Consider the following 26,304-nt stretch of genomic DNA (forward strand, 5'->3'; position numbering starts at 1 on the left):
GGGAAGAGAGGATTACATGAGTGTAAAAACTAGAAGATGAGGGTTAGCGAGACCCATTCTAGAGTCTGCCTATCCCACTGCCCCAAATATAACCAGAGAAAGATAATAGTTTGTATACTGAAAGAGCGAATGTTAACAAATATATTACAAATAGTAAATGCTGTGACATTTAGCTCAAGGTAGGCTGCAGCTGTCAGGTTTCACAAAGGACAAGTTGTGGGACCACATAAGAAGGTTTGGATCTGAATACGTATAGAGTTAGTGGTCCTCAAACTCTTCTGCTTGCAATAGCCTCTAGAAGAATTGGGAAAATGTTATATGAACCTACATGTTTTAAAGCTGATAACTAAAAATCTTATCATAAATTTAATACATATACAGGAATTTAGTTTCATATTATATATGTGCTCTAAACATATTTCCATCAAAACCTGTTTTTGCATTTAATGTTTAGAAAATTACCTCATTTAGGGGTACTTAGTTGAGCATCTGACTCTTGATTTCTGCTCAGATCCTGATCTCAGATCCTGATCTCAAAGATTGAGCCCCGTGTCAGGCTCCATACGCAGCTTGGAGTCTGCTTCAGATTCTCTGTCTTCTGATCCCTCTGCCCCTTCCCCTGCTCATGAGCATACACACTCTCTCTATAAAATAAGTAAGTAAATAAAAATCTTTAAAACAAAACAAAACACACACACAAAAGAAAATTGCCTCATTTAATTTTTGGAAAAGAAAGATTAATTAGTAAAGCTAAATATCACTGTCAAATCAGTCAGTCAAGTCAGACCTAATTTCTACCAATAGTCTGGTTTCATTTTTTAGTTCGATGAACAGGTTCATACACATCCCTGAGGTAATCCCCTCACTCCAGTTCTAAAGTAGATAAATAAGAAATAGAATTTTTCTATGTGCTTGTCCTTGGATAAAATAAGTTATTACATCCCCTTTGATATTTAGTACCAATGCTTTCTTTACTTTGCTGTGACAATATTCTCCCTCAAGAGATATAGATCTCAAATCATCTCTAGTAATAATGAATGGACTCGAAATCTTTTGATTTTTTTATGTATAAAACTGTGAGTTAACATTTTAATAAATACTGTATCAGTAATGGTTTAAAATATATAAACTATATACTTGTCTACGTAATCTTCCTAAAGTGAGTCCAAAATAATGATTGACTAGACATTTCAGTTCTTACTAGATTCTTGTGTTATTCTCTCTGGTTATGCCCTCAAACAAACAACAAAACCCACAAGGTTCTAGAAAGCCATTCCAACTTTACATGCTTCTGAGAAGTAGTCCTGGTTTTCTGTGTGGTTCCAAAAATGAGGAACCAGGAATTTCAGAGTGGTAGTCAGAGTTGTTGGAGGAAGGAGGGGAGCCTCATAGGGAGAGTCAGGAAGATATTTAATTGGAGCAGAGTTAGGTGTAGTTACTGATTCCAAGAATTTTCCATATCTCATTTGGTACATACACTAAAGCAGAAAATTAAAATGTATGACCTCTGCCTGATTTTTGATACCCCTTAACTATAATTAAGGGTTGCTAACTATGAAATGCTGGCATTTAATGATTTAAAATAAAGAATTTTGTAATTTGTAGACTTCTGAGAAGTTCCAGAAAATAAATCAGATGGTGTGTAACAGCGACCGTGTGCTCAAAAGAAGTGCTGAAGGCAGCAACCCTCCTAAACCATTGAAAAAACTACGCTTTGATATTGAAGGATCAGATGAAGCAGATGGAAGGTAGGAATAGTTGTAGAATGTCTTTCAGTAGCTGAGCTGGTGATGTGGAGAAGCCAGAGCGCTGGCTCTGCTCCTAACTTCCACCAGACCCTTTTATACCAGTTTTATTTGGAAATTGTGAAGATTGCTTAAAAAAATACAAATGTATCCCAAAGTTAACACCATTGAAATCATATACCATCTACTGAAATTCAGTGAACATATCAGATATTAACAATCTGATCTTTTTTTGACCTTTTAAAACAAAGCCATTGATAAAATTTTGTTATGGTTAACATTAGATTTTTAAATGCTTACCCTTGAAAAAAACTACTGTGTTTTATAAAAATCACAGACAAAATGCAAAAGATTATAAATTTTTGATGGTTTGTATTTTTAATGGTTTATAAACCTCTGAAATTAAAAGCTACTCACTAAAATAAGAGTATAAAATAAGTCATTGGAACCACCATAGTTATTGAAAATTTGAGTTTTGAACTTATGCATATATATATGAAATATCTTCCCTTTTTTAAATCTGCAGTAAACACATCCCAGGAGAGTCCAAATTTCAACAGAAACTGGCAGAAATGAGTAAGTACTTATCATCTCACCCTACATAAATGAAACCATGTTTGTATCACAAAAAACCTTTTCGTGTTTTGAAGGAATAAATACATATAATTCCCTAAATTAGCACTTAAAGTGTAATCCAATCAAGAATATAGTATTTACCCACAGACATTTTTGGATTAAATGTGTGATGCAAAATGAAATCTTTACCTTTTCTAAAATCTTTAGTGCAGGAATACTAAGAAGTGAAACCACATCTTCAGCATGAATGGCTATGGTTAGAAATACCTCAAGGGAGCAAAACTATAATGAGAAGCTCTTTAAGAGTGTTAGATATAGGGAAAGGGTTTATAAAATTAGCATATAGGAACATCATCTTCCTCATTTGAAAAATAACTTTTTATTCTATTATTGAACTTCTCTAATTTGTGAGTTTTAAAAACAATGTCAAACAAAAGTTTTCCATTACCAGAAATCAAAATTTTTATAAAGAGCGCCAGATCATTTTCCAAGTTATGCAGAGTGACATAGATTTGGAATGTTAAGGCGGATGGGATTCTATCCTAAGCTACCCTAAGTCTATAGAAGATTAACCCAAGTAGAATAGTTGGAAAGTACTTTCAGAAGAAGCAAACACGTACGGACTGCTCCCGGGTTATCCCAGGGGCAGAGCTGTGGTAGTGAGTGTGACGTTTGTTGATCGTCTGCTGCCAGACCCATCGGCAGTATGAACAGCTTGTACTGGGAAGAAGACAAGTCTTTTGGAGACAATGAGGACTCAAACTCTTAGTCTAGGCTATAGGACTTATCGGTAAGAGCTATACCAGTTGAACGTGACTTTTAAAAATCAGGGGCGTCTCTAAACATGTGCCCGTAAATACGAAGTATTTAAAGTATAAAGTATTGGGGCACCTGGGTGGCTCAGTGGGTTAAAGCCTCTGCCTTCAGCCCAGGTCATGATCCCAGGGTCCTGGGATCGAGCCCCACATCGGGCTCTCTGGTTAGCGGGGAGCCTGCTTCCCTTCTTCTCTCTCTGCCTGCCTCTTTGCCTACTTGTGATCTCTGTCTGTCAAATAAATAAATAAAATCTTTTTAAAAAATGTATAAAGTATTTAAAAGAATGCTTTTGATTTTTTAAAACCCTCTCTTTTTATGTATGTTCTTTTGAAGAAAACAATCAAACTAAATATACCAAGAGTTTAAATGTTTTGGTTATAAACAAATCTCTGTTTTGGATTTTACATTGACTGCTCTACTTCTGTTTGAGCTGTGAATTAGTCGGTGGCATTTCTGCTCAGTACATGAAAACAGACAAAAAGCTTTTGACCAAAATGAGGCCTTGAAAAGGAACATTTGGAAGCATTTTGAAGCTCACAAATACACATTTTTAAAGGAGCAGAAAGCCGTAAAGATATGTTTTCTTAGAGGAGAGTTTAGTTGCTGTGTTGGGCCCATTTCCCAGTGTTGCACTTTGCCAGGTGGTGAATTTCAGATGCCAGGCTGGAGTTCAGGGTCTTTATGCGGCTGCAAATTGGAAAGAAGCAGCAGGAGTTTGAACCCCTAGAGCTAAGGAATTCTTCAGTTTTCTTCAAAGAATGACATTTGGAAAAGACCATCACACAGTGCTAGATTTCTCAGAGGGGGAAGACTTAGTCTTTTCTTTCTTTCCAAGTGTGAATTTGTGCTTCTTTGAAATGAAGAGCCTCTTCCCACTACTAAAATCAAGTTAAGAATTTTTAAATAACTTGGGGCGCCTGGGTGGCTCAGTGGGTTAAGCCTCTGCCTTTGGCTCAAGTCATGGTCTCAGGGTCCTGGGATCCAGCTCTGCATAGGGCTGGGCTCTCTGCTCAGCAAGGAGCCTGCTTCCCTTCCTCTCTCTCTGCCTACTTGTGATCTCTGTCTGTCAAATAAACAAATAAAATCTTTAAAAAAATTTTTTTTAAATAACTTAAAAGAGGTTTTTCTGGTTTTGTCGATATTATAATTAATACTGTACTTTTAAAATGTTCATGTCGAAATCAAATGAGCCATGAGCTGATGTCTTTGCAAGGCATCTCTAAGCACAAGGGAATTGCTTGTGTTGAGAAGAATACCACTCACTTCAGCAATCGTTCTGGGCCAGCCCAGCATTCTGCTCTGCTGCAGGGCCACCCTCAACCTCGGCATCTCTGTAGAAGTGGTCTGCAAAGTTGGGCACCGTGAAGTGTATGAGGCTACCTTTTGGTACAGAGAGAAAACATTACAATCTCTATTTTTAGCTCATCTATTCACATTTGTTTGGGTTATGTGTGTTTTATAATTTAGACACAAACATAAATGGAATGCATATACACACACAAATTTAGTGGTACGTGCTTGGAAAAAATTAACATGATAAAAAATTTGGAAACCACTGCTTTGCCAGGCCTGGCACTCCATCGATTTGGCACGAGAATAACATTTATGGCAACCCTTTGTCAACCTTACCTAGTAGCACCATCAGTGCTATTAACATCTCTTCATCCTCTTTCCAGCATCTACCCGAACACGAATGCAGAAGCAAAAAATGAATGATAGCATGGATACCTCAAACAGGGAAGAAAAATGAGGGTCCCATGACCTCCGTGGGCACCGAGTACACCTCTGGCCTCATGGTCTCTCCCCGATCCCACTGTGTGACTCTCCCAGGTTCTGTTTACGGCCGCATTGAATACCTGTCTTCAGCTCTTCTGCTGGAATCCAGTGTGCGCACGCGCTTGCGCGGGGTGTGCGTGCAGGGGATTCCTAAGCCGCTTGCAATGTCATAGTAGAATATACTTGTTATTGCACAAGATTGAAAATCTTGTGCAAATACTGCCATTTAAAAAGTTGTAGCAGATGTTTCCAAAGTATAATTGCTGTGCTCTACAAATGGGGAGGATGCCCTGGGAGTGGCGGGCCAAACAACCCGGGCCTGTTTGAGTACTTTGTCTTCTCTTGTGGCATGTATGTGATGTTTGCTATTATTTTTATTAATTTATATTTATATATTTTTTTTAATTTAACATGAATGCCCTTAGAATATGTGTCTTGTCTTCCAAATGCAATTTGGCTGACTACTCCCCCTTCACCCAAATGATCCTGAGCTCTTCTGCTAAAACAGATATTAGAAACTAGAAAAAAAATCACTAATTTTTACACATTAGATTTTAGTTTACTAATGGAATCTGATGTACTGTGTGCTTGTTTTTTAAATTTTAGTTTTTAAACACAAGCAGAAAACAAAGTATAAACAAATGATGTCATACTACTGATACAGATTTCATACCTCAGGACTTGTAAGAATTTATTGATCCTTTTCTTCATCCAACTCATGCTTTAAAAATGAGGGTTATTAATAGTATTCTTGGTTTCTATACCATTCAGATCACTGAATTTATGAAGTAACCATATAGTACTTGGAAAATCAAGTGTTCAGCTAGAGCTTTGCTACAGAGGGCCCTAAGACAGTATATCCCAAGTGCACTTTCTAATGTTTCTGGGTCCTGAAGAATCAAGATATAAAACAATTTTATTCCACAAACAGACTGTTAACTATAGGAGCCTTAATTTTTCTTTCTTAGAGGTTTGTCTAATTGCATCTCAGCAATTATTCTGCCCTCCTAAATTTGGGAAGGGGTATTTTCTCTGGAATTGTAAATGTCTTCCATGTATCTTTTGAACTGGCAATTGTCTATTTATCTTTTTTTTCTTTTTAAGTCAGTATGGTCTAACACTGGCATATTCAAAGCCACATCATTTCTACTCCAAAATTGCAAGTAATCAAAGGTCTTTGGGTTAGGTATTCATGTTTCTATCTGGTTTTGTGCAAAAGCTTCAAATGAAAACAGCTGTGTTAGAAAAATAGGCATTTTCCCCCAACACCTAAAGGTGTATTTAAACTATCTTGTGTGATTAACTTATTTAGAGATGGTATAATTTAAAATAGGTGATATTTAAGGTAGCATCAGCTAGCTTTTAGGAAAATCACTTTGTCTAAACTCAGAGTTCTTTTTAAAAAGAAATCTGGTCTTATTTGTTAGAAAATGAAATTTTATTTTGTGCTCAGTTAAGTTTCAAACTTATTTTTGGCAGTTATAACAAGGCACTAGGAAGCTTTCTCCCATTTCCTCATTAATTTTTGCATGAATATCATAAAAATCCATTAGCTTTTAGGTCAAGGGCTACCATATTTCTGGATCTTTTGCTAATGAAAGTTCACATGTTAGTGCCAGAATTGTAGGAACTTGAGAGATCTTGTATTGAGATTTCTTAAGTAAGGCTTCAGATACTGCTTTATCGCTTTTTTGTATTGGTTAAAACTGTACATTTAAAATTGCTATGTTACTATTTTCTACAATTAATAGTTTGTCTATTTTAAAATAAATTAGTTGCTAAGAGTCTTAATGGTCTGACGTATTCTTTGTATCAAGTGCCCTGATGTTCTCTTCTATATCTGAGTTCTCTCCTGGTGTCTTATCCATTCTTAACCTTTAATTGGATTCATATGCTGATGATCCCCAAATTTATTTCTCCAGCCTGACCTCTTCATGGAGGTCAGAGCCCTCATAGCCAATAGAACTCTTGATTCTCACTCTCTTCCCCTCACCCCCTGAATTCTCAAAACAGAAACCAAAATCGAACAAAAGTACCTTGTTTCTACCCTAGTCTTTCCCCATTTTACCAGCCACTTACTTGGTCAAGCCAAAACCCTAAGAGCCATTTATCTGCTTTTGTTGAGATCACCATTTTAGACGTCTAACTGGTCTTCATGTTCCCTCTCTTTCTACTTTACCTTTCAATTTAAGAGCAAAAATGACCCCTTTAAATTATAAATTGATTCACATTGCTACTCCGGTATTCAAACTTCCTCTCATGGCCTGGGAAGTGGCCTCTCTCCGCTTTTGCATCCTCCTCTCATGCTACTTTCTTCCCGCTCACTGTGCCTTAGCCACACTGACCTTCCCTCTCATAATACCAACACTCTCCCTACCTTAGGCTTTTCTACTTGCTGTTCCTTCTGTCTGCAGTGCTCTCCCCTGAGAATTTTGCACAGGTGGTTCTTTCCTTTCAGAGCTTATCAGCTCAGAGGCCTGCCTTGACCACACAAGCTAAAACCCTTGCTCCGTATGGTCATGTTACTCTCCTTCAAAAATGTAACAGCATTTATCACCATCAGAAATTGCCTTGTTTAACATGCCTGTTGCCTGTCTATTCATCCCTGCATCAGTCTCCCTCCTCGGATGGGAAGCATCCATCTGGTTGGTCTTAGAGCTCTAGCATCTAGAAGAAGCCCATATGTAATCCAAAAGAAAAAAAAGAATGTAATTTGCATATTTTTCCAAGTATATGGGAACAAATCATATTCTTTTTCTCTTTTAATATGTCACGTACTGAGTACCTACTGTGTTCCAGGCACAGCACTATGTGTGAGGGATACAGCAATGAATAAACAAACCTAAGATCCCCATCTCTATGGAGCTTCCCAAATGATTGTAGTTTCAGGGATGGGAGCAAGTGAATAAATAAATAATAGTGTGTCTGATTGTATTAAGCACTGTGCAGAAAAGCATAGCAAAAAGGATAGGGAGTGCTGATCAGAAAGGAATTTAAGAATGTAAAATAGGGTGGTCAGGGAAAGACTCCCCGAAATGATCTTTGAACAAAGCCTGGAAAAGGCCAGGAGTATGTTGTTCAATGATGGGAAAACAGTCCACAGAGCAGAAAAGTCAGTTGCCTAGAGGTGGGACCATGCCTGGGTGCTTGAGGAACCATAAGGTGTCAGAGAAACATGGACAGTTGTGGGAGAAGGAATGGGGAAGCAAGAATCTCTGTTCATCTCATGCAAAGTTTATATATTAAAGGCCTTTCCTCCCAGACATCCCATATATATGTAGATATCACACGTCTGCTGTCTTTTATTTGCAATTCTGAGATCTAAAAAGCTTAATAACCCAAGTCTGTGTGTTTGGTGATAAAAGTCATGTGATATCAAAAGCATATCATGACATAGAACTGTTTACAGCCTTTATCCCACTCAGTAGGAATATTCTTGTTTGACTACAAAAATATTAATACATTGATTTTGGGAATCTAACCTAGGTATTACATATTATGTGGTTTATGTACCATATGTACTAAACTCCAAAAAAAAAAAAAAAAAAAAAGAATGAGATGTATCTGGTACCAAGGAGTTCTCAAAAACAGTGTGGAAAGTGAAATTCTCTCCTCTCAGAACAGCAGCCTCTTTGTTCCTGAAGAAAGAAGGGCAAAGAACCTAGAGCAGGAAAAGCAGCAAGCGTACCTCAGCAGACTGTATTTATGTTGGATGGGAATCTTACATGAAATGCATCTCTTAGGGCAAGGCGAAATCAAGAAGCCTTTATAACACTAGAGGTTTTCAGTCTGGATGATAGAAAATTAATCGCTCCCAGAGATGTAACATTCTAGCAGTTATAGCTCTTTACAATAAAAGGAACAAATTCAAATTCATTTATTTATTTACTTCTCATTATAGTTTGCTGGTGCACATGGGGGAGAAAAACCTATGTCCTAGTTCTATTACCATCTGGATGATTTCAAAGAAACTTGCCTGTCAAAGCATATTTTTGTTCCTCATTTTTGGGCTAGCGTCCATGGCATTAGTAATGATTCATTCAGTAGAATTTTCCTTTGGACTAAATATGTACTTTACGGGACAACAGGAAAACTTGCCTTTAGGAATAGCTAATTTGTACCACGAGTATAGCATCTTACATATAAATATATCTTGGCAACAGTGTATAATGTCTGAATGGAATTAAAACAAGCTCTTTTAATGTGAAGCTGGGTATTTTTGGAAATCTTTTTCTGTATTTGTTATTTTGGGAGTATGCTTATATACTAGCTTTGGCATATAAGGTAATGACAATTTAATATGAAAATTAAATTTATGCCACAGACCAAACTCACTTATTTCCTCAACAGAAAATGTCATGATTTCAACGGAATTTAGTGAGAGAAAATCAGTATGGTTTATGTCTTTATGCCTTGGCAAAGACTGAATTAAAAATAACAGGTATGATTTTTTCATTTTTCTTTGCAATTTTCCCAACCTGTCTGTTGTAATAATAGCATGGGGAGGGCTAATAAAATAGACCAAAAAAACCCAAAACAAAACAAGACTATGTAGTTTATAATTGTTTCATTATCACTGGTCAGGAATCCTGCTTCTAAGTAAAAATCATGTTTGGTCCAGAATAACTGGCAATTTCTTCAGGTCTCAGCTGAACCTTTTGTTTTAAAAGGTTGTTTTGTTGTTTTGTTTATCTTCATAAACCTCTACCAACAAGACAACAGTATTCTTACAAAATCTTAACCCTTCTTTGTGTAAACTGCATAGGAATTATACTAGAAGCACTTAATGATTGTGAACTTCCTTGTGTGAGCAGGAGGAAACAAAATTTAAGGATACAAAAATCTAAGATGAATTTATGTAAAGGATTCATTAATCTCTGGTGCAGTGTCATTATTAAAAGTATACCTTTCCTTCACATATCCCTAACTGATCAGCAAGGTTTCTGAGGCTCTACAAACACTCATCTGTTAGAAAGTGTTGTGATCCTTCCTAGGAGTGTGGATGGCAAGCCTATCCTCAAAGACCAGAGAAAAAGGAATGTATTTTTCAGGGATATATCCACAGGACTCAACTGCCATCTTTCAGCTGGCCTATTTAGCACTTTCTTGTTTGGAATCCCAGATTTTAAGGGTTAAATGGTGATTTTCATACTTGGCTAAACATCAGAATTACTTGGGGAGCTTTTCAAATGTACTGAATTACAATCCTTAAATCTATATTTTGTAGATGTTCCATTGATTGTTCTGCTGTACACTGAGATAAAGAAGAACTGAGAGATATCACAGTGCAAGCTTTCACATAGCAGAGCTTAGGAAATCTGGGTAAAAGTCCATGCAACCCTTCTGAGGAACTGGTCCTCTGGGAGCACAGCCTTGACCCACTGTGGCACTCTGTAAAGAGCAGGCCATTTTTCATGCCTAAATAATGCACCTGTTCCCTTTGAGTGTTCAATTTTTTTTTTCTGAAATCTTATTTATTTATTTGACAGAGAGACAGAGAACACGAGCAGAGTAAGGAGCAGAGTAAGAGGGAGAAGCAGACTGCCCCCTAACCCCGAGCAGGGAGCCTAATGCAGGACAACCTCAGCTGAAGGCAGATGCTTAACCAACTGAGTCACCCAGGCGCCTTGAGTGTTCCAATTTTTACATAAAATTATTTCATAAAAGAAAGAGGCATCAAGAAGTTTCAGAAGACCCTGTCAAAAATAGACAAGAAAGGAAGAGGTTTTGGAAGCGCTTATGAGGATGTAAAGGCATCAGTCATTGGCAGCTGGCACAGGAGGGTGAGTGGGGAGAGTCAGCTCTGCAGTCTGCAGCTGTCCAATTGCCCAAGCCGATAGCTGTGGCCAATCCCATGTCTGGATGTTTCTTTGATAGATAAAATAGCACTTCTATCAAATAATGAAAACAAATGGTATATACAGCTTTAAAAAACAAATAGCTGAAGACTATATAATTCCAAAAACAGATTGGACAACTAGAGACTTCTAGGCCACTCTGCCTCTAACAGCTAAGGTCTGCAAAAACAGATAAAAAGAAACTAAGGATTCAAAAGTGACCTCTCTGGGGTACCTGGGTGGCCCAGTCCATTCAGTGTCTGCATTTGGCTCAGGTCATGATCCCAGAGTCCCGGGATCAAGCCCCATGTGGTCAGGCTCCCTGCTCAGCGGAGAGTCTGTTTCTCCCTCTCCCTCTGCCTCTCTGCCCGCTTGTGTGTTCATATGTGCTCTCTCTCAAATAAATAAAATCTTTAAAAACAAAAACAACAAAAAAGTGACCTCACCAATAAAGAACAGTCACATTCAATAACATGCACAGTATGATGTTGTTTATGTGCCATCTAGGTTTTAGGATGGGCTTTGCTATGATACCTTATCTGAGTAGCTGCTTCCAAAAATAAGCTTTTATTGAATGGATTTATGTAAACTTAAGTGGTCAGGTTGATATAATTTTGCTGCTGCTTAGGGACTAAAATTAAAAAAAAAAAACACATATTTGTCTTATTATCTCCAAATAAGCACTTTATTATCAAATAGTTCAGCATCAGAACAAGGTTTCTAATTCCAAAAGAGTTTTCTTTACATAATATATTGAGAAACACATATCATATTGTGAAACACATATTAGAGGGATCTGACACTACTTCCTACATCCTGTTCCAGTTTCTCTCTTGCAGTTGGGTAACTTGTTTTGATCTAAAAAGTATAAATTTATCTCATTCTTGTTAATGCTGTCCATGAAATATGAGTTCCTTTTCAGCTAGCACTTTATAATTTTTTTGTGCCAGGTTAAGAGAACTGTTTTATAGTGACATAAAAGTCAACTATAAGAGAAACACAGAATCATTTTTACTTACATAAGCAAATCTCTCTTAACACAAAAGGAAAAGACATAATGCAATTATGTAAGGCAGATAAGCCCAGAAATAACATTCATTCAGAGACAGTACTTCATATTCAATAATCCCATATGAGAAATTAATGACTCAGAGTAAAAAGAAAATTAAAATTAGCCCTTGGGACTTTGACAATTAAATTGCCAAGGCTGTTTGTGAATTCTAGTTAATGTTCGATGTTAGCCATGATGACTCAGAACCAGTTACCAGAAGAACATGACCCTCAGATGTTACAGGCTGTTTAAAATTTGTTTTTGTGCAAGTTACTCCTTTATCCGGTATCCCACATATAAAGCTGTTCTCAGGCATCCTTCAGATTTATAAGAAATTAACTGAGTGCCTACTTAGTATGCAGGGCGCCGTGCTGGGTGCTGACCGTGTGGTATGACAGCATTCCTTGTCAAGCTCTCTATGTGATATCAGCCTTTGGAAGAATGGAAATTTGGCCAGAATAGCATATAGTTAGACCGATGTACCAAAAGTGTCCCAACTTAAGTGACTCAAAAGAGGAAATGGTAAATAAGATGTTTCCGTTGTTGTTTTTTTCTTTCTTTCTTTCTTTCCTTTAGCTTAGTCACATCTGATCAGAAAGCACTGAATGCTTTCTGCCGTCAACTTCAGATTTCAGCTGATGGGGCAGACTGACCACTGCCGCCTTTTGATAGAATGTAAGTATTCAGTCAAGTGTAGCTCATCATAAATACTATTAAGGAGAAGTTATTCTCTGGCTGTTGCAGGGAAAAATGGAAATGCTAAAAATTCTTTCTTGCAGGTGGGGATCAATTTTTAAAGGCTCCAACTCTGCTTGCCTTGCTGATGAAGTTCTTGAGAAGATCATGGTCCATTTCCGCAAAGCCCGAAGTCTGTGTTACTACAGTCAAATGGTTTATGCAAAACCTGAAGCAAAATTCTTCTAAATCCTAGGAATAACAACAAAAAATGTTTTAACAAATTTGTATATCCCAATGCAATGCAACAGCACATGAAAATTCCTAAGACACAGGAAGGAAAAGGATTTGAGAGCCAAGAGGAAAAAATGTTGGTACAGCTGTACCTAAAGAATAGTTCTAAAACTGTACAGCTAATGTGAATCTATGCTTTCAAAAATTTTACATGGGGTAAAATATTCAAGTTCCTTCATGCCAACCCACACAAAGAATCTTTTTCTTCTCAGGTAACTATGTGTATGAATTCTGTACCTTTCTCTTGTGACAGTATTTGCATTGTTCATCCCACTTTCAGTATTTGTTAAAATACCCCACTTTTATATTCCCCTATAGGATCTGAAATGTTTCTACCTGAAAAGAGTTTCTCCTATGTGTTAGGCACTATCCTCAGAGCTAGGCATAAGGTTATGAGCGAAACAAAGTTCCTGCTATTCCTCAAGGAGCTTACTTTCTAGAACAGAGAGGGCCAGAAGGTAACAAATAGGGACTACGAAGAAGCCTTGAAAATGAAGCCTCGTTCAGGTGGAAACACTGCCCACTGCCCCATCACTTGAGAGAGCGCACCAGCCCCCAGGATTCTCCCCATGACTTTGAAAAACTTGAGCAAAGACTGTGTATAGACACTGCCTAGCCATGAAGCATTTTGCAGGTTTGAAGTGTCCAATATGTGATTAGGTTGGTGAAAGACATTCACTACACTTTAAAATGTGAAGGTTTCAAGGTGGGTTAAGATTTTGTAAAATGTTAACTGAAAAAAATCCAGTGTTTAGAGCCATCTACACCATGTGACCCAGGGAAAAACAGAAGGAGCTATATAAAAATGTTAATATTCTCTGACTGATGAGTCATCTCCGTCCTCATACTTTTTAGATTTTCCAAATTTTCTTTAATCTTATTTATTTATATAAGCAGAAAAGAAGTTATAACCTTTTCTTCTGCCCACCACTAAATGTTCCTGTTTTTTTGACCAAAGGAGAGGATATCCTTATAACAAAAGGAAATCGACTGCAAGAAGTATGGCCTGCTTCCTAAAGATTTAGCTCTAAGACAGGTTTTCTTTCCTTTCTTTATTATCAAAACAATACACAGGCACTGTAGAAAGTTCAGAAAAAACAAGCAAAGATAGGAAATAAAATCATCCATAATCCCACCATTCAAAGATGACCTTTGATGGTCTTTTTTTTTCTATGTAGATAATGAATCTCAGTGTTTTTAAATTCAGCTACTTATGCATTTATAAAAAGGGGGGGCATCATTTTTTAATTAATGATACATTGGAGTAGCTGTATAATTTTATAGTATTAACATTCTACAGTTGAAACAATCTTCCACTGTTCCTATTGGCTTTTTCTAATTTTTTAAAATTATGAACAGTGCTGCAATAAACATCTTTGAAGCTAAGTCTCCATCCGAATCCATGATTACTTCCCTATGATAAATTCCTACAAGGGGATTCCTTAAAGAATTGAACGCTTAAGGCTCACTCTCAGTACATTTGGTACCGATCGCGCCTCACACGGCTACCCCAGTTCACAACTTCAGCGGCCATTCAGCAGAACGCCAGTCCTCCTGAGCCTGCATTACCTCTAAGAATATGTTTATCGGTGGCACAGGTGAAAAATTATACCTTATTTTCACTTATACTTTCCATTTATCTATAAACCCATTTTGTTCTTTGGTCCATTCACTTCCATCAAACTGCTCATGTTTTCTTTTTGTTTTCCAAGAACTACGCATTAACTATGGTAAACGTTCGTCACGACATGTTGCAGATATTTTCCCCAGGGTATCATTTACTTTCTCTTTTTTTTTGGTGATATTTTTGATGTATAGACTTTTTTTTTCTTCCTGAAATCAGATTTATCAATCCTTTCCTTTATGGGAGCGCTACCCTAACAATATATAAATGTTCACTTTTTCTGGTACTTCTGGTTACTTCACTTGTTTACATTGAATCTTTGATCTCTCAGAGTTGATTATATTTAATGTATGGACCAAACACATAACATCTTCCCAGAAGGTCAGCTAGTTGAAAGCATGCTTTTCTGACCTGAGCATCATACTTCACGGCAGCCGAAAGCAGTGCGATGGCATTCTCCTCACAGATTCCTTGCTTGATAGTTTGCTGGCAGAGCTTTTTCAAACGATTTTCTCTATAAAATGTAGCCAAATCTAGCAACCCTGGTGGGAAGAGATGTTTATTAGGGGGAGTGATTTCAAGCATCCGGCTTAAACTCAGAGTTTACTTGAATATAATCCTTGGGGAAGAGCTGTGTAGGTACAGACAGATGCCGACTTACATCCTGAGAGTGGCTCCACCAGGAACGCAGCCGAACGGAGAAAATACAATACCCAAACAAGTAGCAATGGAAAAGCTGGAGCACAGTGAAAATGGCTTAAATGTTTTTCCTAGAAAGGCTGCTAGGAATGTCCTTCTCCCTGCATCGTGACTTGTCCTCCTGGGTCACTTCCCTGAGCACATACACATGCTGAAACAGTGCCCAATTTTACAAAAGAAAAAAGAGAAACCTTTCCTGGTTACATGTGTGCCTCCCATCAGTCTCCATTTCTCTACAAATCCTGACAGACGCTCTCTCTTGCTGCCTCCACGTTCTCACTTCCCATTCTCCCCCCATGCCATTCTAGCACAATCCCATCCCCTGCATGCCCCAATGCCACAAATGCTTCCATGGACCCAGACCCAAGGGGCTGTTCCCCAGTTTCATTTACTCAACATTTACACAGAATTCCATGTGGTTGGTGACACTCATCTTCTTGAAACACTGTTACTTGCTGGTGTTTTTCTTCTCCCTATTTCTCTTCGGTCTCTTGGCTGGGCCATTCTCCCTAACTTCCCAATGTTTGAGTGCCCCAGGGTTCAAGTCTCAGTGACCTCTAGCACCAACCTCCTGACCCCCAGCTTAAAATACCATTTCATACATACTGATGATGCCGGCTGCAGTCTCTCTCTGTAGTCTCTCTGTCGCCTACTTTCACATCAGTCACAGTAGAATGGGAAACCTATGTAAGCCAAGGATATGGCTCTCTAAATCCATGAGACCATTTTTTACTAGTATCTGGGATTTCATCAATCTGACAACATCAACTGTTTCTCCATCTCTCTGCTACTGAGTTGTGTGTATGTGTGAGGAATGGGCTGGAAACCTGTTTTCGTTGTAATGTGACCAGTACTATCAAAATTACAGAAGAAGTGGGCGCCTGGGTGGCTCAGTGGGTTAAGCCGCTGCCTTCGGCTCAGGTCATGATCTCAGGGTCCTGGGATGGAGTCCCGCATCGGGCTCTCTGCTCAGCAGGGAGCCTGCTTCCTCCTCTCTTTCTCTCTCTGCCTGCCTCTCTGCCTACTTGTGATCTCTCTCTGTCAAATAAATAAATAAAATCTTTAGAAAAAAAAAATTACAGAAGAAGTGCTAAGTGCCCATGGAGGAACTGAAATCTTTTGGAATCATGGGAGCTATGATGGCTTTACTGTTTTTGGTCAGTTCTCCAAAACTCCCAAATTCCTACCTATAGCCCCACAGCCTCCTGAACTTCAGAATCACGAAAATGCTGCCCTCAGAGAAGACCCTGCCCTGCGCCCCCACTCAAGACAGCCCGGATCTGCACCTTTTCCCAGTACAATCCTCCCCACAGTGGCCAGGGAGCCAGGCATCCACTCCTAGACCTCGCTTAGGTTATCAGGAACTCTGGAATTCCCTACCTAACTGGCCCCGAGGCCACAGAGGTGGATATTTCCTCCCCTCCAGACCATGCCACCAGTGCAGATGCCCAGCCCAAGGGTAGCCCAGGATGGGGGTGGAGGGAGCTTGTACGTGCCCGCTGGGAGGCCCACACCCGCCTTGCAATGCCTCCATGTTCTCACTTGGAGGTTGTAGCTGGTGGTGGGTAAAGAAAGATGGCAGGTGGCAAGCTGGAGGCCTGGATCTGTCCTTCCTGTGTATTCCCATAAGGAACTCTAAGGAGTCCTAAAATTCTAAATTCCAACTAAAACTCAATGAAGGTATATTTTTCCAAGTACAAGGATTGAACATATTTCATCTGAAAGATATAACTCTGAATTTTTAGACAAATGTACAAGGGCCTTTATCTGGACTCTCACCCAGGGCCCTGCAAATGCTGGGAGTGGGCCTCTAAAGTAACTGCTGTGCACATGTCTAAGAAGCAACTCAAACTCCTTTGACCTTTTCAAACTCAAGGGCAAAACCTGTCACTTTCCATCTTCCTCATATTAGTAAATGATGAATTCCATTAGCCCAGCTACTCAGGCCAAATACCTTAGAGCAGTGATCTTTCTCTCTTTTCCTCACACCCTACATGCCTTCCGTGAGCAAATCCCATCAGCTTCATCTTTAAAATATAACCAGAATTTTATCTCTTCTCAACACCTCCATTGCTACACCACCCTAACCATAGTCACCTTGCACCTAAGCCATCATAAGTATTGGTCTTTTAACAAGCACATGAAAAGATGCTCAATATTCCTCAGCATCATGGAAATGCAAATCAGAACCATAATGAGATACCACCTCACACTTGTCAGAATGGCTAAAATTAACAACATAGGTAACAACATGTTGGTGGGGATGTGGAGAAAGGGGAACCCTCTTGCACTACTGGTGGGAATGCAAACTGGGGCAGCCACCGTGGAAAACAGTATGGAGGTTCCTCAAAAAGTTAAAAATAGAACTACCTTCTGATCCAGCAATTCCACTACTAGGTATTTACCCAAGTACAGAGAAATACAGATTTGAAGGGGTACATACACCCTAATGTTTACAGCAGCATTACCAACAAACTATGGACAGAGCCCAAATCACAGAGCTAGAGTTTGTTATGCTAAGCGAAATAAGTCAGAGAAAAACAAATACCTATGATTTCACTCTGATGTGGAATTTAAGAAACAAAACAGAAACACATAGGAAGGGGTAAAAAAAGAAGAGGGAAGCAAATCGTAAGAGACTCTTAACTATAGGAGTGCCTGGGTGGCTCAGCAGGTTAAGTGGCAACTCCTGATTTTGGCTTTGTCTTGATCTCAGGGTCCTGGGATTGAGCACTGTGTCGGGCTCTGTGCTCGGTGAGGAGTCTCTCTCTCTCCCTCACCCTCTGTCCCTCCCCCTGCTCCCTCTTAAATTAAATCAAAGATTTTATTTATTTACTTGAGAGAGAGAGACAGAGAAACAAAGAACATAAGCAGCGGGAGGTGCAGGCAGAGGAAGAAGCAGGTTCCCCAGTGAGCAAGGAGCCTGATGCAGGACGCGATCCCAAGATTCTGGGATCATTACCTGAGCCGAAGGCAGACGTTAACGGACTGAGCCACCCAGCCATCACCAAAAAACAGACTCTTAACTATAGAGAACAAACCGAGGGTCGCTGGAGGGGAGGTGGGTGAGGAGATGGTCTAAGTGGGTGATGGCCATTAAGAAGGACATACGTTGTGATGGGCACTGAGTGTTAAACCTAAGCGAGGAATCACTAAATTCGACACCCGAAACCAATCTTACCATATATGTTAACTAACTAGAATTCAAATTTAAAAATTGGAATAAAAAAATAAAATCATACTGCTCCTATTGTAGATGCTGCTAGTTGCCTTGTTCCCCCCGCCCCCCACATACACACAGATCCATTCTTCCTTTCTTCTACGACCACTTTCCCCAGCCTCTCTTGCAGCTGGGGTCCTGTCCTTGGCCATCTCTGGTCCATGTTTTGGAACAAGTGGAACTTCCAGGACTTTTTCTTATGAGACACTGGGATTTGCTCGTTGCCCCTTCCTCATGGGCCCGCCATCTGGCTCCAGGTAATGCAAAGGCAATCTTGGACCCTGAGCTAGAAGCCACACCTAGGGATGCCCTGCACTGTCTCCCTGTGTGAAAGAAACTGTCCTGTTTAAACTTTTTTTTTTTTTAAATATTGCTGTTAAATACTAAATAATGAAAGCCTCATGCTCAAAACCTCCCAAGGCTTTTCAACATACCAAGAATAAAAAAAGCTCTTCACCATGGCCTGCAAGAGCTAGCATGTTCTTGCCCACATCCTGCTGCCTGACCTAATACTTACTACAGCAAGTGCGACTTCACGACACCCACCCCGGCCTTCTTCCTCTTCCTCCACAGGCTAAATCTGTTCCTGTCTCAAACCGCTGCCCTCACTGCTTCTCAGGGTTAGAAGGCTCTTCCCTTGGGTACTGCTCACTTGCTTTTGCTTCCCCCAGCTCTCTGCAGCACACACTTCCTCACAGAGGCCTTCCCGGCCGTCCTAACTGACCACCTGGATCGACTTGTTCAGGACATGTATTCACCCAAACAGCAGCTCCCCAGGGTAGGGCCAGAGCTGTGGCACATACTGGGCACGGGCACTAAAGCATTTGCGGAAAAAAGGAAGGAAAATTAAATGCTGATCTGGTAATGGTATTGGATGTATACACGTGGAATGAATATTTTAAAATTTGGGAACTGAATTCTTTTCTTTAGTTTCTTATGGAAGTAATTCTTTTAATTCTCTGTGCCTCTGGACAACAATACTGCCGACGGCTGTAAACTGAGATGTAGGATGCTTTTCACTCTGTGCCGGTTTGATGAGCTGTATTGCTCTTTTACCGTCCCACCTGGGCTGTGGTGAACACCACACACCAGCTTCAGGACAGAAGGCCCCAGAATGCCCACAATGCTCCGTACCAGAGCCATGTGGAGGGAAATTCCTGGCTGTGGAGACCAGTAGGGCTTCCTGTTACTGCGCATTTTATCTTGTTTATAGGGCTGGCCATGTGACAGCTACAAAGTCACCCTTTGTATGAAGCAATAACAAAGGAAAAGAGTTTGGGTCTAATACCCAGCAAGAGAACTCTGTCTGTGGTTGCCCTCACGGCCACTTCCGCCTTGCCAGTTACTCAGCATGTTGCCCCGATCTGGAAAAGTCTGGTAGCTGTTACCTACTGCCTCCTCAGGCGAAAGGCTGATGCTGTCTGTGTACAGGTATTCCAGGAAGGCTCGGTAAACAGGGTACGAAAATTCACTCATTTCTACGATATCATCCTCATTGTCTTCCAGTGAAGAACGAAAATGCTCACACCTAAAGGAAGAGAGAAGCACGTGGAGCCCTCACTTCTAGGGAGAGCAGACACCCCCAGGGAGAGACACGTCCTTGTAGGGTTCACAAGGGGAAACCGACAAAAACAAAGGGAAAATGCAGCACGGTGCCAGATTCGCTTCCCGGATTCGCTTCCCGTTGCACACCTTCGTGTCCCTGTCCTGGTCCCTTGCTTCCTTTGCTGGCCAGGAAGCTCACTCACCAGTACTTGTGGGACAAGACTGCAGGTGCAGATCCCCCGAGGCAGAGAGCCTGCTAGTTGCCTTGTTCCCCCCGCCCCCCACATACACACAGATCCATTCTTCCTTTCTTCTACGACCACTTTCCCCAGCCTCTCTTGCAGCTGGGGTCCTGTCCTTGGCCATCTCTGGTCCATGTTTTGGAACAAGTGGAACTTCCAGGACTGACCTCCATGAGGCAAACACAAGGCTGGACTCCCAGGCTGAGGTCCTGCACCACAGCTGATGAGCAGCATTTATGGAAATCAGGTGGGGTTAATTTCATGAACACTGAGTAATTTTGTTTCTTTACCTCCTCTTCTCTGTTGAATTGTATCCCCCCAGATTCAGAGGTTGATGCCCTAACCTTAGAATATAACAATATTTGGAGAAAGCACCTGTACAGAGCTCATTAAGTTAAAATGAGGTCGTTAGGGTGAGCCCTAATCCAATGTGACTGGTGTCCTTATAAAAACAGGTAATTTGGACACAGACATGCACATAGGGAGAGCCCCATGGAAAGACTAGGGTGATCCTGCCCTAAGTCAGGGAATGCTGAAGACTGCCAGCAAACCACCAAAGGCGTGAAGTCTCCCTTAGGAGAAACGCACCCTGCCAACACCTGGATCTTGGACTTCTGTCTGCAGAACAGGGGAGAATACATTTCTGTTGTTGGAGTCATTCGATGTGGGGCCCTCTGATATAGCAGCCCTAGCAAACCAAGAGCCCCCACATTTTCCATGCATGAGCTGTGGTGAGAGTGTACAAATGCTGTACGGCCTGCCCTAACTAAGAGGTGAACCTGAGACTAAAAATGCCTTGCTGTTTGTGACTCATCGTAGCAGGATTTAAATATCTGGCACACGACAACATAATGATTTTTAAATCATTATGCTAAGAGAAAGAAGTTGGGCACCAAAGATTACACACTGCCGAATTCCATTAACATAAACTTCTAGAAAATACTAACTGATGTAAATGACTGAAAGAAGATCAGAGCTTGCCCCAGGCTTGGGGCATGAGGGACCTTTGAGGGCTGATAGAAACGTTCCATATCTTGATTTAGGGCAGTGGTTTCACAGGCATAAATATAGACGTCAAAGCTCCTCAGATTGTACACTTCAAATGCAGATCATTGCTCAAAAATCATACGTCAGTAAATCTGATTTTTATCATCTGTGTTAACTTCATCCCAGACCTCATTGTCCTGTAAAAGCCTCACCTTCTCCTTTTTCCAAGCAACTCAAAGGTCACTATCCCACAACTGATGACAACCCGCATGACAAACTCAGCTCCTAGGCAAGGACATGGCCCAGGCGGTGCTCAAAGCCCAGAACACATTCGCCAAGCACCAGTCGGCTGCTCTAATGCCCAGGTGCACAGACCACCGGGCAAGGTCTCTAAGAAGCTGATAGTCCTCACTCTCTGACGGCCCACCCTGCCCTGGACACTCACTATACCACCCCCATTGGTTCTCGGCTCTCGTGTCACGTGTACCATGTTTCCCCAGCTGCACTGTATGCTCAGCAGCCTTACCCAGTAGAGTTCTGTGAACACCTAGAACATAATGAGTGTATTTATTTCAGTTCTCAAAATCAATGACTCCTTACCTAATTTTGAGAAGGACTTTATGTGCATAAATGTACTTTCCATCCACCAGAAACTTGAGGTCGGCCGTGTTGGGGTTGTCAAACTCCCTCTTGAGGGACTCGGCCACTGTAAGGTGGTCGTCGGGTTCTGAGAGAGGAACACCAAACATTTCTAGGGTTAATGGCAGACATATAGAAAACGCAGGCCAGAATATAGCATCGCTCTGGGGACCCTCATGAAAATACCCGAAATGACCAACTGAGCAATGCTTTTCTCCCCTAAATGTGGATTTTCACATCTCTATCATCATTTAGGATAAGTACCTCACACACATCTGCTTGGAAAGCTGGCAAAACGACAACTAAAAGCCCCAGGCAGCTCCACTCCATGAAATTTTTGCATGTTTCAGTAAATAGACTGGCTAAAAATAAAAGATACAGTTTCCCAGGAAGATTAAAACCATCAAATAAAATTGCTTTTAATGTGGTATGTGATGTGCGTTTCTGATACTTTCAGGAAAAATTAACCCACCAAATTAGTCTCCTCTTAAGGAGCCCATGAGAGAAAAATCAGTTATATGATACTACACCTAAGAAAGTCCTTACTATCACCACAGAAAGCACCAGAGCTCTCTTCCTAGTGTTCAGGCCAGCACCCAAAGGGACAAAGACGGCTCACCCACGGACAGGAGGCGCCACGAGACGGCAGGCGTGGCAAAGCAGGCGAACACATCGTCGGTGCAGGAGAAGTGGGTGAGGTGGGGCAGGGTCACCGACTGGCCCCGGCACTGGCCCCACATGTACACGTGCCCGCCCTGGGTCTTGGCCGCCGACGTATGCGCTGAATGGCAGGCTGCAATCTCTATGATTCTAAGTTCACAAAGAAAGACCAAGTGAACATGACAAACAGGAGAAGAAACAAGTTGATTTCTCTGTCCCATCACCTTAACTGATTTAAACCAAACAACGGAAGACTGCATTGCCTAAGTATTCAGGCACCAAACAGTGATTTGCATTTTAGCTCTCCTTCAGTGGCACAAGTCAGGAAGATCTGCTTGTTACCCCTTCCAACCAGTAGGCCTCCAAACATATGTATCCCATTGTGAAATGCAAGTACCATCCAAGCAAGGGTAGAGACCGAAACAAACAAGTGAACCAAACAGTGATCTAACTTTTTTCTTAAAACAGGACTTAGTGAATTACGTGGAAAGACCTGGGCTATTTAATGCAGATCTTGACCCAATATCGAGAAATATTTTCATCAAAATCTCATCAATTTTGGTGTCAGATGGAACATGCTGTGGGCCACCCCGACTCCCACTACAAACAATAAGGGCAATAGTTCTGAGTCACTGAACTCGATCTTCAAGAGCCCAAGAGAGCAGATTCCAGAAACTGACATACACTAGACCTTAAAGTTCATGAAGGCCATGGAGCTGGTTGACACTATACCTCCTGATGGAAAACCCTGTTTTTGTTGATTTGGAGCTAACTAATTTTCCTAAAGAATAAGGCACCATACAGATTCAGAAAACACAGTAAGCTATTTTACCCTAAGTGAGGTTGCCATCCTGGTTTTGCCACAACAGGCCATGCCACCAGCATGCTCAGTGACCTGGGCTCAGAACTTCAGAGTCATCTTTGACTTCTTCTCCCTTCTCACCACTTTTTTCCTGATATCCAGTTGACAAATCACATAGAATCTCTCTTTGTAATTTCTCCCATCTGCCACCACCCTAGGTCAGGCACACCCTACATGTGGACCAAAGTAACGACCCCTGGTGTCCCCTGCCTTAGACTCTCTCTTTTCCGAACCAAATTGCACAAGGCTGGCAGGTTAACAATCCTCCGGGTAACACCATTCTCTTCAGGGCTTTCAAACCATCAGTGGCTTCCCACAAGATAAAATCCTTCCATAATTTGTCCTCTACCTATAGCCAGCCCTCTTTCAAATCACACTTGCCTACATACCCTATGCTCCGATACACAGATATACTCACTGCCCCTCGATATTCTTATTCGTTAAATCCCTTGCTCAAGAATGCTCTTTCCTTTCTTTCTGCCTTAGAAATCCTGTCCAGCTTTCAAGACCCAGCTCAAACAGCCCCAAAGCAAGAAGTCTCTTGTTCACCCCAGACTTGATACATATCCTGTCTATATCACTGCAGTCTGGGACGTTTGTCTTACCTCTTCAGCTAGATTATAAGTTGCTGGCAGGCTGAATCACTGGCTTATTTCTCTCTAAGTGTGCTTCTCTCCCTAATGTGGTATCTTACTAAGCAATTTACAGGTCATTTTATTGACTAATTGGGAAAGAACAACACAGAGTGACTGAGGGGTGGGAAAGACCCCACTGTCTCCCGAAGGATGGATACATCGCTCTACTGCTTGTTTTAATTGGATGTTTTCCATCGAAGGATGGAAGATGGTCATCATATAAGCTGGAGATGGCTCATCTCCAAAGGCTGAAGTATATTTTTTCATGTGTGGCCCAAGCAATTTTACTCATTTATTCGAGGGCAGCTCTCAGCTCTTGAAGGCAGGAGTACTAGAAATGAGGCTACGATGTGCCACAGTTAAGTGCCTAGACATTGGAGTCAAACAGACCTAGGGGTGCATCCCAGCTCCACCACTAGGCCATGTGACTGTAGGAATGTTCCTGAGCCTCTAGGAGACTCAAGTTTCATCATACTGCAAGGCTAGTATGTGAGAATTAAATGATAAAATGTCAAACACCAAGCACAGTGTACAAATAGTAGCTAACGGTAGAAATTTCTTTACAGAATTACTACCAAGCGTTTTTTAGTGGCAAAGTCTCCCTCATATAGAGACTACACATTTCTAAGGGTCAATTCAGACAGTGAGACCTTTCCTACCCGCATGTTTAAGTCAGTGAATGGGCCCAAACCTCTACTGTGTGCTTTACAAAAGAACATTCCTTGCCCGCACGGGGAAAATGGCCAATCCTGCTTGGCTTCTCTTTTCAACAAATAAAGAAAAAAGGGGAATGAAATAGAATAAATACATTTATTCAAAAAAAGGGCCCCTACTATTACCATCTACCCTCACATGGTACACCAACCAAATGTGAGGACAGCAACACACTTCATTTTACAGGGCTTGAAGCAGATGGGCAGGGGGTCAGACAGCAGCCTGTGGAGCCAAGTCACTTAGACTCTTATCTATTTTATCGTCTTTAACAAAAAAAAGAAAGGTGAGGGGAGCAGAAGATAAGGTAGCAGTCATTTCACAGCCTTGTGGTGAAGAGTAAATGAAATCAGCTACTCAGCACAGGGCACATGCGAAACCATTCTCTTCTGGTGACTCACTGGTGACTCACGTGTTTACAGTGGCTGCAGGAACTCTCGGAGACCACCTAAAATCTCTTTTCCCTGATAATGTCCTATGAAAAATGTAACTGATGGAAACACAACACTGTCCTTCCACCCAACACCAGAAAACCAAAATAATTTAATTCCTACATTTGCTTCTGACATTTCCTTATGAGCCTCCACGGAAAGGGAGTAAGGAGCCTTTGCCCTTACAAGAGGTGGGAACACGGCTTGGTGGAGAAAGGGTGGAACAGACATGGCAAAGGGGTTGGGGTACAGAAGGCTGCAGAGCGCCAGCCTTCCCTAAGCATGGCCTCGGGACGTTTACCTGGAACACCTAGCAGCACTCGGGAAGTCAGGGGTGGGGCACGGGCTTGGCTGACGGCAGCAGCTGCTACAGGAACAAGAGTGGAGAAAGTTTAGAGGGAACCATCAGGTCTAAGTATGGGACCCAACCAATTGCCAAGGCACCCTGCTCTGGCCTAAGGTGATCAGTTCTTAAATCTGATTCACACCAAGAAGCAAATTCTGAAGCTCAGATTTTCCAGTGTAATATGCAACACACAATGACTGAACCGAGCTAACCTTCCCTGGCCGGATATCTGGCATATTTCACATTTTAGTTTGTAGCCATGTGTAATGAAAAGAAGGTATGACACGTTCCTAATAAATGAGTTTTGTGTCACCTCCACAGAATGATCCCCAACAACCGCAGCTTTATGGCTGTGGCACTAGAAATGAAAATGCAGGGAGTGAGGAAGAATGAAAACAGAACACAGTGAGGAGAGAAAAAAGGTACTTTGTGAGTGAGAAGAAGAGTGGAGAACAAAGAATGATAATAAAGGGTCCAGAGCAGTGACTCCCAAGCCTGGCTTTGTAAGACGCCAACATATTACCAATTGTTGCAAGGTGTCACAAAATTCATGAAAATGCAAGGCAAACTTAGCTTTAAATCAATTTAACTTCAAATATGCTTTTATGAAACTTCAGGAACAAAGACAAATGCTGGTAAATCAAAGTACTGAGACTTCAGAAAGATTGGGAATGACTAGATTAGAGAGAAGGTAATCACTTGAGTCATTAAAATTACTTTTACGTGAACATAATTTGCTAACAAATGTTATTAGCATTCTATATCAGAAGTAGACCTCTGTGGGAAAATTTTTAAAAGGTTTTTTCCTTGGATTGTCATTTGAGCAAAGGATCCAGTGTAGACAGATTTTCACTTTCCACTTCTGTGAACAGGTAACTGGGACCTGAAGATCCACCCCACCCTAAATTTAATCCTTTTGTTTCTCATCAGCCA

At 41.0% G+C, this 26,304-nt stretch overlaps 2 protein-coding genes and 1 long non-coding RNA gene across 11 annotated transcripts in view; 2 read left to right on the forward strand and 1 right to left on the reverse strand.

Annotated features, from left to right (window-relative positions):
* Window positions 1-6,697, forward strand: part of RB1 (RB transcriptional corepressor 1) — a 161,530-nt gene extending 154,833 nt beyond the window's left edge. For both annotated transcript variants that reach the window (XM_013059804.2, XM_045076673.1), the window contains 3 exons: window positions 1,606-1,748; window positions 2,272-2,321; window positions 4,814-6,697. In XM_013059804.2, coding sequence (XP_012915258.2) covers window positions 1,606-1,748; window positions 2,272-2,321; window positions 4,814-4,887 — 267 coding nt within the window. In that variant the 3' untranslated portion in view covers window positions 4,888-6,697. The remainder of the gene's footprint in view (window positions 1-1,605; window positions 1,749-2,271; window positions 2,322-4,813) is intronic.
* A 4,389-nt stretch (window positions 6,698-11,086) lies between these two features.
* LOC123391112 lies at window positions 11,087-13,592 on the forward strand. Its single transcript, XR_006605734.1, has 2 exons — window positions 11,087-12,476; window positions 12,581-13,592. It is a non-coding gene; the product is annotated as an uncharacterized LOC123391112 (long non-coding RNA).
* The window catches only part of RCBTB2 (RCC1 and BTB domain containing protein 2), a 50,301-nt gene continuing 35,404 nt past the window's right edge, over window positions 11,408-26,304 (reverse strand). For 6 of the 8 annotated variants that reach the window (XM_004759175.3, XM_004759171.3, XM_045076674.1 and 3 more), the window contains 6 exons: window positions 25,327-25,392; window positions 22,346-22,536; window positions 21,688-21,814; window positions 19,702-19,841; window positions 14,806-14,936; window positions 11,408-12,728 (listed from right to left, as the gene is read on the reverse strand). In XM_004759175.3, coding sequence (XP_004759232.1) covers window positions 12,588-12,728; window positions 14,806-14,936; window positions 19,702-19,841; window positions 21,688-21,814; window positions 22,346-22,536; window positions 25,327-25,392 — 796 coding nt within the window. In that variant the 3' untranslated portion in view covers window positions 11,408-12,587. Of the gene's footprint in view, window positions 12,729-14,805; window positions 14,937-19,701; window positions 19,842-21,687; window positions 21,815-22,345; window positions 22,537-25,326; window positions 25,393-26,304 lie in introns of those variants that run through there. The other 2 variants (XM_004759172.3, XR_006605733.1) reach the window with 2 other exon arrangements.

This window comes from Mustela putorius, unplaced genomic scaffold, assembly GCF_011764305.1.
Source record: "Mustela putorius furo isolate JIRA1106 unplaced genomic scaffold, ASM1176430v1.1 tig00000179_pilon_pilon_pilon, whole genome shotgun sequence".
Taxonomy (NCBI): domain Eukaryota; kingdom Metazoa; phylum Chordata; class Mammalia; order Carnivora; family Mustelidae; genus Mustela; species Mustela putorius.